A 14,085-nucleotide genomic window follows, 5' to 3' on the forward strand; every position below is an offset into this window, starting at 1 on the left:
CAGAAGTTTTCAATGCTCCCAGTGGCCTATTGGAGACAAAGCATTGGACTTTCCCTCAAGGTCCACAAGGCCTGCGTTCTCCCAGCCTCTCCAGCGAGATTTTCTCCAACACCCTCACTTGAGTCTCCAGTCTTGGGCTCCTCTGGGCATCCACAAACTTTTCCTCCCTGGAGAGCTGGCTCATGGGGTTTGCTTGGTCACCTCCCTGCATTAGGGTGCTTGCTGCAGGGCACAGGGCTCTTCTGGTAGATGGCCAGCTCCACAAGGGCACCTCCCCCTCTTCTCCTGCCAAGTACGGGGATGGTACCCACACAGAGGAAGTGCTCATTGAATCCTTACGGGGTGAGTGAGGTTACAGCCTGTTCAACTGGGCCATCCCACATTCTGCAGTTCCACAGAAAAGCAGCATTTCCTGCTCGCTTTTTTGGGGGGGGTGTACGCGGACCTCTCACTGTTGTGGCCTCTCCCGTTGCGGAGCACAGGCTCTGGACGCGCAGGCCCAGCGGCCATGGCTCATGGGCCCAGCCACTCTGCGGCATGTGGGATCTTCCCGGACCGGGGCACGAACCCGTGTCCCCGGCAGGTGGACTCTCAACCACTGTGCCACCAGGGAAGCCCTCCTGCTCGCTTTTTAGAAGAGGAATGTAGCCTGTTAAGATGGAAACAGAGAGAGCATGGTGGTGGAGGGTGTGTCATACAGCTTGGATCCCCTTCCAGACCCAGACTGGAGGGGGTTGGTGATGTCTCTGAACTGGGGAGAGATCAGCAGTGATTTATAATATTTAATGGTTTCAGGAAAAGAAAAAGTTGGCAATCCCATTACCCCTGGTTTAGTTAAACTCTGTTTTTGAGTTGTATGTCAGTCATACTTGTCATCTTTCCCTAGTCGCTTAGGCTTTTCACGTTTCCATTTTAAGTGTGTTAACAGACTATAGGGTCCTTAAAGGGTCTGGAGGTGGAGCACCATGGGATTAAACAGAAGATTGACTCCACTTTTTCATACCCAGTGTAAAGCCATCTTCGTGCCTGTGTGCTAGTTCCCCGGTGCTTTCCTAGAGCAAGCGGATCCTTCAAGGCATCTTGTTAAAGATAGTCCTATGGAAGGGAAAACCACTCTGCATAAATCCCCCCAGCCGATAGCTGTCCAGTAAATGGAGCTGGTGCCCTGTTAGACTAGGCTGCTTGGAGTTTCTTTCTTAATGTAGAGTGTATGTAGTATATCTGCAGTGTATTTCCTGGGTCCCAGAAGGAAAAGCATCAGAAGCTCACTGTGTTCTTTTGATTAAAATTTTAGACCTGATGAGGAAGTTTTCTGAAGCTAGAATGCAGAAAAGGTCCTGGAGTGGGACCTTAGCTGTTCCTCAAGGCCAGGGGGCCATGTCTAACCTCTTACTCAGATCTACTTTCCTGTAGATGTGCGGCATCTTGGCAACAATATTTCTAAGATACTATGTCGACGTGATGTTGCTAAGAGCGCAAGGGGGATGTTAGAGGAAACAGTGTGAATGTGGGATTCACATAAGGGGTGAGAGCGGGAGACCCCAGTGAAGGTGGTCAAAGGGGGCGACTCTGATGAGTCCCACCCAAATCCAAACGGGACGAGGCCTCGGGCACCTGGTGGGCTGTAGTGCCTGGTCTCTCCCTTCACACTCCGCCCCCTGCCTCCCCCGCTTTCCTCCCTTCCTGCCCCTTCCTCTCACCCCCTCCTTCCTGCTCTCCTCTCTCTTCCTTCTCCAACCCTTGAAAGCAGTTCTAACCGAAGCGCTGTGTTGCACGTTTCCTGCTCCAAGCGCATGTAGTGAGACTGATGGATGTGCAGAAAGCACCCTGTACTTCTGCTTAAAAACGTGCTTTTAAATTGCGTGGTAAACTTGGCAGATTGCACGTGCCGTGATGAAGCCTCAAAATCCGACTCCCCGTCTGCTTCAGGAGCTGGCGTCTTACCCTTTGCCACCTCGTACCTGTGCCGCCGACCCTCCCTCTTCCTGGGAGGGCACAGCCCCCCTGCCACTTCCCTTTCTAAGAAGCCCTTTGGCTCTGTCCTGCCTACTGGCATGTCCCTCTGTGCCCCCGCCCCGCGCCCTGTAGCACAGCCCCCTCCCCATGTCCGCCCTCTCTGGCCAGGCCAGCGCCCTCCCCTCTCACCCCAGCGGGACCTACCCTGGGATCCCGGAGCCCCTCGGATGGGGCATAGGGCTTCTCCCCTGTGTGTCTGTGGGACTCTTCTCACTCTCTGGTGAGGCGCCTCATGCTGTAGTTTCTCACTTTCTCATCCCTCTCGCTAAGATACCCAACTCTGCATTCTTAGTATCGTGGGGCAGGGGGATATCTGCCCTATACCAGGTGTGCAATAGATGCTAAGATGGTATAATGGATCAGGTGAAAGATGAGTACCAGGGAATGCTGAGACTCCGTGTGAATGAATGAAGGGCACAGGCCACCTGGGCTGCTTCCTTCCTGCCGAGGCTCCCACCCCCACTCTGGGCCAGACCTGGAAGCGGAATTCAGTGAAGGTGGGTGACTGAGTGGCAGTGGCTGGACCAGGACAGGCTGAGAGGCTGGATTCGGAGTGAAAGAGCCAGACTGGGGTGGGGAGTGAGGAAAGATGAAAACCAAAGATAGCAGGGACAGCTCCACGTACTTCAACACGATGGAGGAGTTGACGTGTTTCCAGTTGGAGGAAATAGTCCAACTTTTTTTTTTTCATGCCAGACTGGGTAAGATGTGCTGTTCTTCAAAGGGTGGCTGGAAAGCACAAGTTTGTGGCTTTCGAGGAAGAGTCTTGGACGGACGAGGCGAGTCCAGGTGGAACGTGGGGAGTTGGATGGGAGGACGGGCAGGTGGGAAAAGCGTTCAGGGAACCTGGAGAGAGTAGCTAAGAGTCAGAAACTTCCTGCTGGGAGGTTTCCCCTCTGAAGGTGGGAAATGTGAGTCTCATGAAGGGCCGGGAGCCTCTGGGACCACACGCCTGCCTTGGACAGGGCAGTCAGTGGCTCTGGGAGAACATTCTGGCTCATTCGGATGACCCCTGGGCTAGAAACTTGCCGCAATGGAGTGCTCCGCATTTGTCCTTCAGGCCAGTGAGTCAGCAGCCCCCAGGGCCCCCGCCCAGTTCCCGTCTCCAGGCAGCGTTTCCACCCGTGGGTCCCAGTGGACGTCCTCAGCCCACCAACTTGTTTCACACACAGTCCTCTGAGCCACTGTCATGTGCCAGCTAATTATAGTCACATCTGTTTGCAGCAGGACCACCAATGACCTGGAGGAGAAGTGCTGGGCTGCACCATCACTCCCTCTAGTTTATCCCACTCCCAGGCAAGGACATTCCACATCCACCCCCGCCAAGTGGGAGAAATGGAAGAAAAGAAATGAAAATGAGTCACCAAAATTGTACGATGCGGGAAACAGGAGGACAGAACTACCATCCCATGGCAATGGTCAAGCAGACATCCTCATATCCGTGTGTTGTTTGCTGGGAGCCCACCAGGCTCTGCAAAGTCATTTCTTAGTCAGACTACGAGAGATGCTGCGTATTCCAAGATCAGTTTGTTTCTCAAATGTTCATGCTCATTTGTTTGTTTTTTTTGCCAAGAATATATCAACACTTGTAGTTGTTTTCACATTCGAGCAGAAATGTTTTGTGAGTCTAAAAAGTAGTGGGGACATTCTGCTTCCACGTTTTCCATGATTGACCGGAACAGAAATGTTGTTTTACTTAACTAACTTCTTTCCTATTGGATGAAGGATGAGAAATTATCTTCACATCTGTGGAATCACATCTATCTTACATTTATCAAAAAAAAAAACCCCCAAAAACGGTGATGATAGAATAACGATCAAGCAAATGCAGGTGAAAGCACGTGGATTGTGAGCTCCTTGGAGATCAGTCACCCTTCAATCCACAATTCCAAGCATATTTTTGGAAGTTCAAAAATGCTGTACAAATGTAGGCTTTTAAGAAATTATTATTATACTGCAACGTTTAGCTATAATTTGCTCTCTATCTTGTTATTAATTTTTTTTGTTTTCATGAACAGTTTTGTTGGTTAGAAACTTTAGAAAACATTACGTAATAGTAGCTATAATAATGGGGTTTTCTTGTCTTTTGCTTTAGTGGAATTCGTTCACACTTGTTAATATTTCATTTAATTTTTTATGTGTATTATCTGTAATTCTGCATCATAGTGTTTTGGATTTTTTTGTTTTTGTTTTTTTTGCGGTACGCGGGCCTCTCACTGCTGTGGCCTCTCCCATCGCGGAGCACAGGCTCCGGACGCGCAGGCTCAGCGGCCATGGCTCACGGGCCCAGCAGCTCCACGGCATGTGGGATCTTCCTGGACCGGGGCATGAATCCGTGTCCCCTGCATCGGCAGGCGGACTCTCAACCACTGCACCACCAGGGAAGCCCTGACTTTTGTTTTTTTTTTTTAAATTGGAGTATAGTTGATTTACAGTGCTGTGTTAGTTTCAGGTGTACAGCAAAGTGAGTCAGTTATACGTAAACATGTGTCCATTCTTTTTTAGATTCTTTTCCCATGTAGGTCGTTACAGAGCACTGAGTAGAGTTCCCCATGCCATCCAGTAGGTTCTTGTTCGTTATCTTATCTTGTTATTAATTGTTAAATCCTAGGCACACTTTTTGGGGGAGAGGTAGATTTTATTGAAGGAATGTGTGAAATCATAAAGACACAGTGTCCCTTATGTGCGTGGATCAGAAGCCAAGTCACGAGCCAGGACATTTCAGGAAACCTAGAAGCCCCTTGAGTGCTCTTCTAGTCACCAGCAGCCCCCTAGGGTAACCACTCTGCAACTGCATCTTGAACTTTATATAATCGGAATCTCCTGGCTTGTTCTTTTGTGCCCGGTTCCAGGTTGCTCGGTACTAAGTCTATGAGACCCATCTGTGTCATAGCCGACCTTCCTCCGTGGGTAGGGGTCTCATTCCGTGAATCCAGACCACTGTGTTTTTATTCTGCTGTTTCTAGTTCGGGCCACTCCGTAGAGTGTTGCAATAAACATTCTTGAGCATGCCTTCAAGGAAAATTTTATTAACGCACAGCAAAGTGCAAACATTGTAAATTCACAGCTCAATGAATTTTTCCACGTGTTACCATTCACCCTGATCAAGCAGAGAATGTTCCCAGCACCCAGAAACCTCTTAGGCAACCCCACCGGAGGCCAACACTCTCCTGACTCTCACCGTTGATAGTTTCATTTGTTCTTGATCTTAATGGGGTGGGGTCATACAGTGTGTGCTCTCCTGTTGAAGTTTCTTTTTTTTCGTAATTCAAAAAAAAGTTATTTTATTGAAGAAGAGTTGGTTTACAATGTTGTGTTAATTTCTACTGTATAGCAGAGTGCTTTAGTTATACATATACATACATATTCTTTTCCATTATAAGTTATCCCAAGATATTGAATAGAGTTCCCTGTGCTATACAGTAGGACCTTGTTGTTTATCCATCCTATTCAAAATAGTTGGCATCTGCTAATCCCAAGCTCCCAATCCATCCCTCCCCTCCTGTTGGAGAAGTTTTAAGGTTCTCTTTCAGGGCAATCCTCTCTGGGCAGGGGGTCCATGGAGGCATAGACAGCCATTTTGCAGAACCTCATGGCAGTAAATTAACATTTAAAACAAGAATTACCAAAAATAGCATACCCTAGTTAAAAATCACAAACAGGATGGGAATTAGGACATACATATTAAAATCTCCCATCTATACTCTCTATTTCTTTATGATGTTTTAGTTTCCAAAAAGAGTGTGAGCTCATTGAGTCTTTTTTGGGGGGGAGGAGGTCATCTTTTATTCGCCATACTACCATCTTGGGAGTAATGATACAGAATTTAAAATAATAGAAATGAAAAGACCACACTTCAGTGGGATGTGATAAGGGCAAATGTTGTGAAGCGGTTTCGGTAATGACAGTGTATGACATGACTTTTGATGGACATCTGCCCGCATACCTGTGGGACAGGTGCCAAGAGTGGGACCAGACAGTGTGTGATGCTCAGCTCCGGAGACGCTGCCTCACCGTGTTCCAGAAGGGTTTTCCCACTTGACCCCCGACGCTGGGGAGTCTGGAAGCTCCACTTTTGGTTTCTGCATGCTTCCAATTTCTGCCCTAGTAGTCCTAAAATACATTCCTGTGTCTCTACATATTTCTTTAGTGGGGTAGATAATTATTCACAAGATTCCCCGAAGAAGGGCTAGGACCAGGAAGAAAATGGGGATCGTCCTATCACCACAAAACTATTTTGACATTTTGCACAGCGCAGAGAATGTGAAAAGGAATTTGAAAGATAAGCTGTTTAGACTTGGCCGAGCTCCACTTGTCCCTATTTGGCGGGATGTGAAACACATAAAAATTGTTACAGTGGGGATGGTAAAGGTCTATCTCCCTTCAGAAGCAGGAAAAATTTCAGACAATTGAGGACTTCACTCTGTTTAACTCATTTCAAATATGCTTTCCTGCGGAAGGTATGTCACAGTTAACAAATTAGCATGAGTGGGCATTCTTACTCCCTCTCTCTCTCTCTCTCTCTCTCTCTCTCTCTCTCTCTCTCACACACACACACACACACACACACACACACACACATACACACACACACACACAGAGTAATGTGGCAGTTGGCTTCCTTGGTTAACTAAAAAAGTCTCTCTCTAAATGGAATTAACGAGCCTCCCCACCTAGAACTCACTGTAATGTCGGGAAGAGCTTTCTGTCAGTCTGTAGATCAGAGAAAGACCGGAAATAGACTTTATTTCAAATGGAAGGCATTGACCCTCGTCACTCCCCTTCCGTCTTTGGCACTAGTACTGTGTATCATAAATCTTTGGGAATTTTTGGAACTTAGCATACTTTATAGCATTAATTCTGATGGTTTGACTCTCTGGAAATTTTTAATTGGGGCATAAAAGAAAATGTGAATAACATTCATTGTTTTATCCTATCGTGAAAGGTATAAAAATACTCGTACAGAATATAAAAGGTATTCGATTTAGGGATGACTTTGTTGTACATTTTGCATTCCTTTCCAATTGTACTATTTGTGGGCATTTAAAGTTGACCTCTGCTATTGAAGTTGTGTGTGTCCTACAGACTTCATTGAGAACTGATGTATTCTTTTCTGTTTCAAATACTATTAATTCAGGTCTGCTTCCATTTGGAGGGAATTTGTTATGCTCTCGTGGTAAATTATTGGCTGTCAAGTGTGATTTGGTTTTCATTAAGCTTTTCTATGGTTTTAGGGGTATACATGGTGATGCTTTTCCCCCTGAGAAATTTCTAGGGTTCTTTTACCCTCACTGGTCTGAGTGACCCGTGTCACTGTGGACCAGGGATGGTCTACTTCTATAAGATGCACCAAAAGACCTACAACTTTTTGACCTTTGGGATCTTTTGCCACATCCCCCATTTCCAAGTGGAGACTGTCTTCATGACCAACTTCGTCAGTCCTGACCGTAGGTTAAGTGAGCGTCTCCCGGGAAGAAGCACAGGCCTGCCTCTGGGGACTTTGAGCTGGTTTACTTGACCTTGCACTCCGGGGAGGGGAGAGTGGAGTGTCAGTACTTCACAGAACGTACAAGTTCTTCCTGTTCTAGAAACAGATGGGATGGGAGCTAGCTGACTGGAACCCAATATCTTCCAGACTTCAGACTTGTCCGCCCCCTCAGGTATGCAGCCAGGAGGGAGCCACTGGGGCCAGGGGGGCTGCCTTCTCTCTTTGGATTTTGCTGAGAGGTCTGGACGTGGAATGTAATTCCTCAGGAAATCATGAAATTTGTGGCATGGCCTTTAGCATGTTAGGTCACCTGCAAAATCGTGACTCTGAGTAACTCATACAGTTTATTCGCCCTTTCAAATAGTAATTCATAATGGAGGGTTGAGACTTGCATTACTGAAGGCTTTTATTTAATGAGCTATTTCAAAATCAGACATTACACCAGATTGAAAAGGACACTCGGGACGTCATTGTTGTCCTTTTTATCCACGCACCCCTGAGTCACAGCTAAAATGACTCTACATGCCAGGGTGATATCCATCCTGGGGCATTCTATGACAGCAGTTGTAATGGGCCAGAAGAGTGATATTTCAAAGTAGATTGCATTTAGCAAAGTAAATGTGCCTCTCATGATGTTTGTTTGTTATTCTAAAAATTAGGTTTTTTTAAAACAGAGCCATTTACGTAAAATGCTAGGCCACCCAGAATGTGAAACAAAAATCATGGTCTAAAAATGCCTTTTGTTCTGAAAACTTGACCGTCATTTAGATCTTCTTAGAATGATCAATTCTTCGGAATTGTCTTCTAGGGCCAGAAGGGGTAATAAAATTTCCTATGTGAATAAAGCAGATAAGGGGGCATGAGTGTCTTTTGTCTGGGATTAAGAATTTATTTTTTTGCTTAATGTAAGCTGGTAGGGGTGGGGGGAGGGTCCTTTAATGGGGCCTATAATAAGACTGTAGTCCTTTTTCTCATCTCCGATTTCCCCCCAGTAGTTGTCATGACCTGAAGTGTTGTCCAAGGGAAAACTGCTGGATTGTTACCCACACACGCTGGGTGTGTTTCTGTAGCAAAAGCTCAAGAAACAATTTGACCTCAGCATCCACCGTTGGGGCCCTGTGACCTCTTTTCTGGGGTCCCCTGCAATTTAGGCAGTGGTCCCCACCCTTTTTGGCACTAGGGACCGGTTTTGTGGAAGACAATTTTTCCACAGTTGGGTTTGGGGGAGGGGAGGGGGGATGGCTCAGGTGGTCATGGGAGCGATGGGGGGCGGCACATGAAGCTTTGCTCACCGCCTGCTGTGCGGCCCGGTTCCTAACAGGCCGGGGACCAGGTACCGGTCAATGGCCCGGCGGTTGGGGACCCCTGAATTAAGGCATTTACCAATAGCTTCAGGGAACAGTTCCAGGAAATTCATTTTTATAACCTCCCTCAAACTGAATAAAGATGAACTTCTGAGATTTTATCAGCATTTCAGAAGAGGAAACCTCAGAATCACCAACAGCCATTTTCAGCTTCAGTCATTAGATTCCCACCTAATCTGAAGTTTTGAAGACGCCGTCGTTGAACCGTAGTTAGAAAAGTCCGTTAGCACCCTGGGCTGTTGTTGCGTTCCCCCAGCTAAGCCTGGGTGATGGGTGGACATTTCCTAAGTCAGTGGGTCTTGGCCTGATTGACTTTTGCTTCTGGTATCCTTCTGGATAACCAGCAGAGTGTAAAGAGCAGAGGTGGGTTTCTGGACCGGCTCAGAAGCAGGAAAGTTGTGGAGATGGGACAGTTGCAAGGAAGAGGCCACCCGGAGCCCAGGTGACTCGGGGCTGCCGCACCTGTTGCGCTCCCCTGGCCTGGGGGCTAACCTAGCAGCATCGGGCGGCTCCGGGGGCCCAGGCGTCCTCCAGAACCTCCCCTTTTCCCTGGCTGGTCTGGGGATCTGGAGCAGTCCCACACTCATTGCCGAGTTCCTTTTTGGAGTATTTTCCCACAGTGCCGTGATGTAGTTATACGTTGTGAGTTGACATACCAGTGTCACTGGGTTGTCTCCGATGCCCGTTTATTAATGTTTTAACAGCTAGGAATTGGGGTAGATCGAACAGTTGAGGGGGTGTGTCATGGTTTAGTCAGTGATGTTCTTTATTTCCTGCTGTGGGTTTTACAACCGATGTGGTCGCAGGTGAAATTGTATCAGGCTGGGTGAGAGGCTCTGGGCTGTCCTCCAGGGGCTCCCGGGGTCCGGGGACACATACATGCAAAGGACTCTGAGAAACATGTGATAAGGGTCACAACAGAGGCATATAATCCACATTTTATGTGCACCGGGTTGGGAGCAGATAGCCCTCTCCTGGGGATTGTTGAGGAAGGTTCATCCCCGGAGTCCCTTGGTCCTTTTATATTTGTGCATTTTGGATGAATTTCTGGAGCACAGGTTTGAGATTTTAGCCTCACCTCTTTAGACAACTCTGAGTGGTCACCCAAACCCAGATTCTGAAGCAAAACTGTGCACATGGATCGATCTACAATGTTAGGAGCTTATGAGCGTGCATGCTGAGAATTGCCTGAAAGATGAGTCAGGGAAAGAAACAGATCTGTAATCTCTGGGTCGGTTTGGACTGTTGTCAATTGTCTCCGTTTCCAGAATGTAAAATTAAGAACAGCTTACTGTCTTGGAGGCACTTGTTCGGATTTCATTTTATGAAATAAATATCTCCAGATGTAGCTGTTTTATGCAGAAGATTTCCAAGGCAGGGGAACTAAGACTTGAGTACGTTGTTAAAAAAACAGACTTCACACGATCACGGTATTATTAATGGTATGGTTTTATTTTCCAGAAACTGTATTGCTGGAAGCAGCACTTAGATATACATTTTATCTCACACTTAATATCGAGCCACTAATAAACCTCATTAGCTAGATTATCAATATTCCTATCACACCCTCTTCCATTCTATCCACAATATCTATGTCTCTTTTGGTTTAGAATTTGGATTCTTCTAAGGAAATTGCAAATGTATTGAGCACCATCATATGTTTGTCTTTTAAAGCACTGGGAGTTTTCCATGATAGGAGTTGAAGTTGAGTTCGTCTCAACCTGGTCCTGGCGTGTTATTTAAAACTCCTAACTCAGTTTTCACGTCTGTGAATTGGCGATGGTAACACGTATCTCGTTAAATAAGATGGTGGCTGATCGTTTGTTGCAGCCGGTGGGCATTTGAACATGCTGTTTCCTTCTTCTCCAGCTCGTGTTACATACTTGGATTCTTTATCTTGTGTTTTAACATTAATTTAAATGTTAGAAATGAACTACAAGGAGGATTTTGTTGTGGAATGTTCTTTGATTGAACATTCCAGCTTTAATTGAATTAAAAATCAGTTCTCTAAGGCTTGGGCTGCTTCTTTTTTGTCCTTTCTACACATTTTTTTTTTTTTTTTTTTGCATGTATCTGTGTCTCTGGGGATGTGAGGGACGAAGCATGGACTCCTCCCCCGCCACTCCAATCTCCCGTGGTCTCAGGTCTGAAACTCCTGAATCAGAAGTGCGATACTTTCGTAGCCTTGAAGATAGGAGTGGGTTCCTGTTGTTTTATGGGGAATGGAGAGTCCATTTCTAAAAGTGTGACAGCCTTCACTTTTTGGACTGAGTGATGCTTTGATGTGTTCCACTCCCGGATTGCTGTTTTGTCCGTTAGGGCAAAAGAGATGGACCGTTGAACAAGTACGGAGAGCCTATTAGAACAATTCCCGAGAGTCGTGCTCATACGAAAGGGGTAGGGCTAACCCATAAATAGGTGAAGATGCCAAAATCATTTCAGTTCAGCTCCGGACCTCAATTTGCAGGTGTTCTTCTACTGAAAGATGTTTTCTCTTATTTCCAGGGTGTGTGTGCTGGCTCTGGCTGTGGGAAATGCGACTGCCATGGCGTAAAGGGACAGAAGGTGAGTAGCCCGAGCTCCGATGACAGCAGTCTCTCTTGAATTGCCATCACTGTGGAAGTCATGAGAAATGACATTAAAACAACCAAATAATCAGCAAGTTGTGTTAAAGCCTGATTACCGTTTCAATAATTTCCCCAGAGCAATACAAATGAAGCAAAACCAAACTCAACAGTATTTTTGAGGAATCTTAACTGCTCTTCCCAAAGATTGTAATTATTGGTGGCAATTAACGTCAAGACAGTGATTTGGTTTATTTCCTTTTTTGACTGTAGAAGGAACAAGTATATTGGCAGAAAATCTGTTGAGTCAATAGCATTCTTTGGAATTAGTGAATGAGAACTAAACTCAGCCTTTTTCTGAAAAAAGAGAACATTTATATTGAACTCTAGAGCCTTCTCTTCAAATTAGAATTTTTAAACAATTGTAAGTTCATAACATACTTGTCTCGATTTATTTACAGAAACAGTAACTATTTATTGTTTCCCAAATGCAAAATTATAATATTTTTTTCTAAGCAAGTACTCTGCCTCTCTCTTACTTGAAGGATCACAGATCTGGATAAAGATTATTTTCTGTTGAAGGCAGGCAGTTGTTTTGAGAGAGGGTCCTTACCCGGGGACAGTGCCGCATCCTGTAACTGTCTGGGGGTCACCATGGAAACTGGGCGGGGCCGTGAGACAGCATGGCCAGTTGGCCAGTCAGTGGGACCCACAGCAGCTGGGGCCATCTGGAACGGAGGGAGGGGCCCCCGTGGACCTCTGCCGGCTTTCTGGGACTGGAGGTGTCATTCAGCAGGGCCAGGGTGCAAATTCTTCTCTCCTTTCTGTTGTGTGCAGGGCATATGGGGCCACAGACTCACACTTTTGAAATTCAGCAAATTCTACTTTACAGAAAATTGTTTCATTTCTTTTCAGCTATTTGCTGAAGAACCAACATTATTCTTTTAAAAAATATGTTGACAGTTGGTGGCACTGGTATTACCTGGATAGGTTTTTGAATAAATGAAGTATGTGGAAACATTTTTATGTCTTTCATCATCAACTTTATCAACTATAATTCATCTTCAGGTGCTGTTCCTTCTCTTACTTGGGAAGTTTTTCTAGCTAGTTCCAGGCTGCATCCTTGAGAGGAGAGGCAAGTCTGTTCATACCACAGATTCTTTTTCTGTATGTGTGTCTAACTTGAATTATAAGCACGCTGAACTAACAAAGAAATCCTTCAAACTACAAAAAGTGGAACTTTCAACGAATAGGAAATGGAGACCTGTATCAGCACTACTCTGCTTTTCTTGTAACTTAAAGCATCAGGGCTCAGGCAGAGTTGGTGTTTCTCGCTCGTAAAGAGAATGTGTCCATTCCACCCGCTTTCTTGATCTCCACTCCCCTCCATCAGCTGTAGACCCGGTGGCACTTCCCCAGGCCCTGGTGCTTTTCAGACTTCCTATTCTGGCCTTATGTTTTCTAGCCTGATTCATTTGAATTTTAACCAAAAATCTACCCATTGTATGTAACAAGGTAGATTTATCCAGGTGTAGCTTTCCAAATATTTTTGGCTGACTTCTCGACTTGACAGGGACCTGGCCCATGTCAGTTCAGAGCTGGCGAAGCATCGTTGGAGATGGCAGGTCACATCTCACTCACAGGGGGCATCTGACACCCACCCCAACAAGGAAAGGGTCTTTAAGTGTTTCTTTTCAAATCCGAGCATTGAGGAAGCCCTTGCTGTGGCCAGTGTGTCAGGAGAGCTAGGTCTGTGCTTATCGGACACACAGGAACATACACCGGAGGCCCTGCCTTCCACTTTGGCACGGGAAGGTCAAGGTGGGAAGGTCACAGGACCTCAGTGGTCCTTCCTGGCCTGACCTTGCTCCCTCGACTGTCTGCTCCATTGCCCACTTTGGGTTTTGTACCTTATTATTAAATAAAGACTATTTAAAATAAAATACTGGCAAGCTTTGGGTTAAACCATTCTGAATTTGTGTTTTAAAAGGCTCTAATTTTTTTTTTTTTTCGGTACGCGGGCCTCTCACTGCTGTGGCCTCTCCCATTGCGGAGCACAGGCTCCGGACGCGCAGGCTCAGCGGCCATGGCTCACGGGCCCAGCCGCTCCGCGGCATGTGGGATCTTCCCGGACCGGGGCACGAACCCATGTCCCCTGCATCGGCAGGCGGACTCTCACCAGGGGAGCCCAAGGCTGTAATTATTGAATGGATTCAGATGGCCTCTCAAAATTTAGGGGACTAGCTAAATGATTTAGTATTATAACCTTTAAACAGAAATCGGAGCTCTGTCTTTTCTCTCCTTGAGCATAAATATTTCAGGTCCTGTGGTTCACATAGCATGAGCCGGGAAGAGGGCCTTCCTCCCACTGAAAGAGGAAATTTTAAACTTCCACTTATTGTCTCGGACGTGATGTTAAAATAATCAGTTTAACGATGGGAAACACCCAGAGCTTGACTGAGCTGGGACTTCAGGTCTGGTTCCCTTTCTCTCATCCCAAGGTCAGATAACAAAGAAACGTATTCTTGGTTGGCACGTCAGCAAGAGAAATTGGTCTCCTCCATCTGCCACCACTGTTCTCAAAGTGGGTCCTGCACGTGCTAATCGGGTGTAAATGCAATAAATGAATAAAGGCTTGAGCATCACAGAATTT

General features: G+C 46.2%; 1 protein-coding gene across 1 annotated transcript in view; it reads left to right on the top strand.

Annotated features, from left to right (window-relative positions):
* COL4A1 (collagen type IV alpha 1 chain) overlaps nt 1-14,085 on the top strand; it is a 150,621-nt gene that overhangs the window by 49,078 nt on the left and 87,458 nt on the right. Inside the window, exon 2 of the mRNA XM_022576774.3 lies at nt 11,374-11,433. Within this exon, the coding sequence (XP_022432482.2) occupies nt 11,374-11,433 (60 nt within the window). The remainder of the gene's footprint in view (nt 1-11,373; nt 11,434-14,085) is intronic.

The sequence above is a fragment of the Delphinapterus leucas genome, chromosome 18, assembly GCF_059928025.1.
Source record: "Delphinapterus leucas isolate spDelLeu-1000000601 "Yukka" chromosome 18, BTC_Dleu_Yukka2, whole genome shotgun sequence".
Classification (NCBI taxonomy): Eukaryota; Metazoa; Chordata; class Mammalia; order Artiodactyla; family Monodontidae; genus Delphinapterus; species Delphinapterus leucas.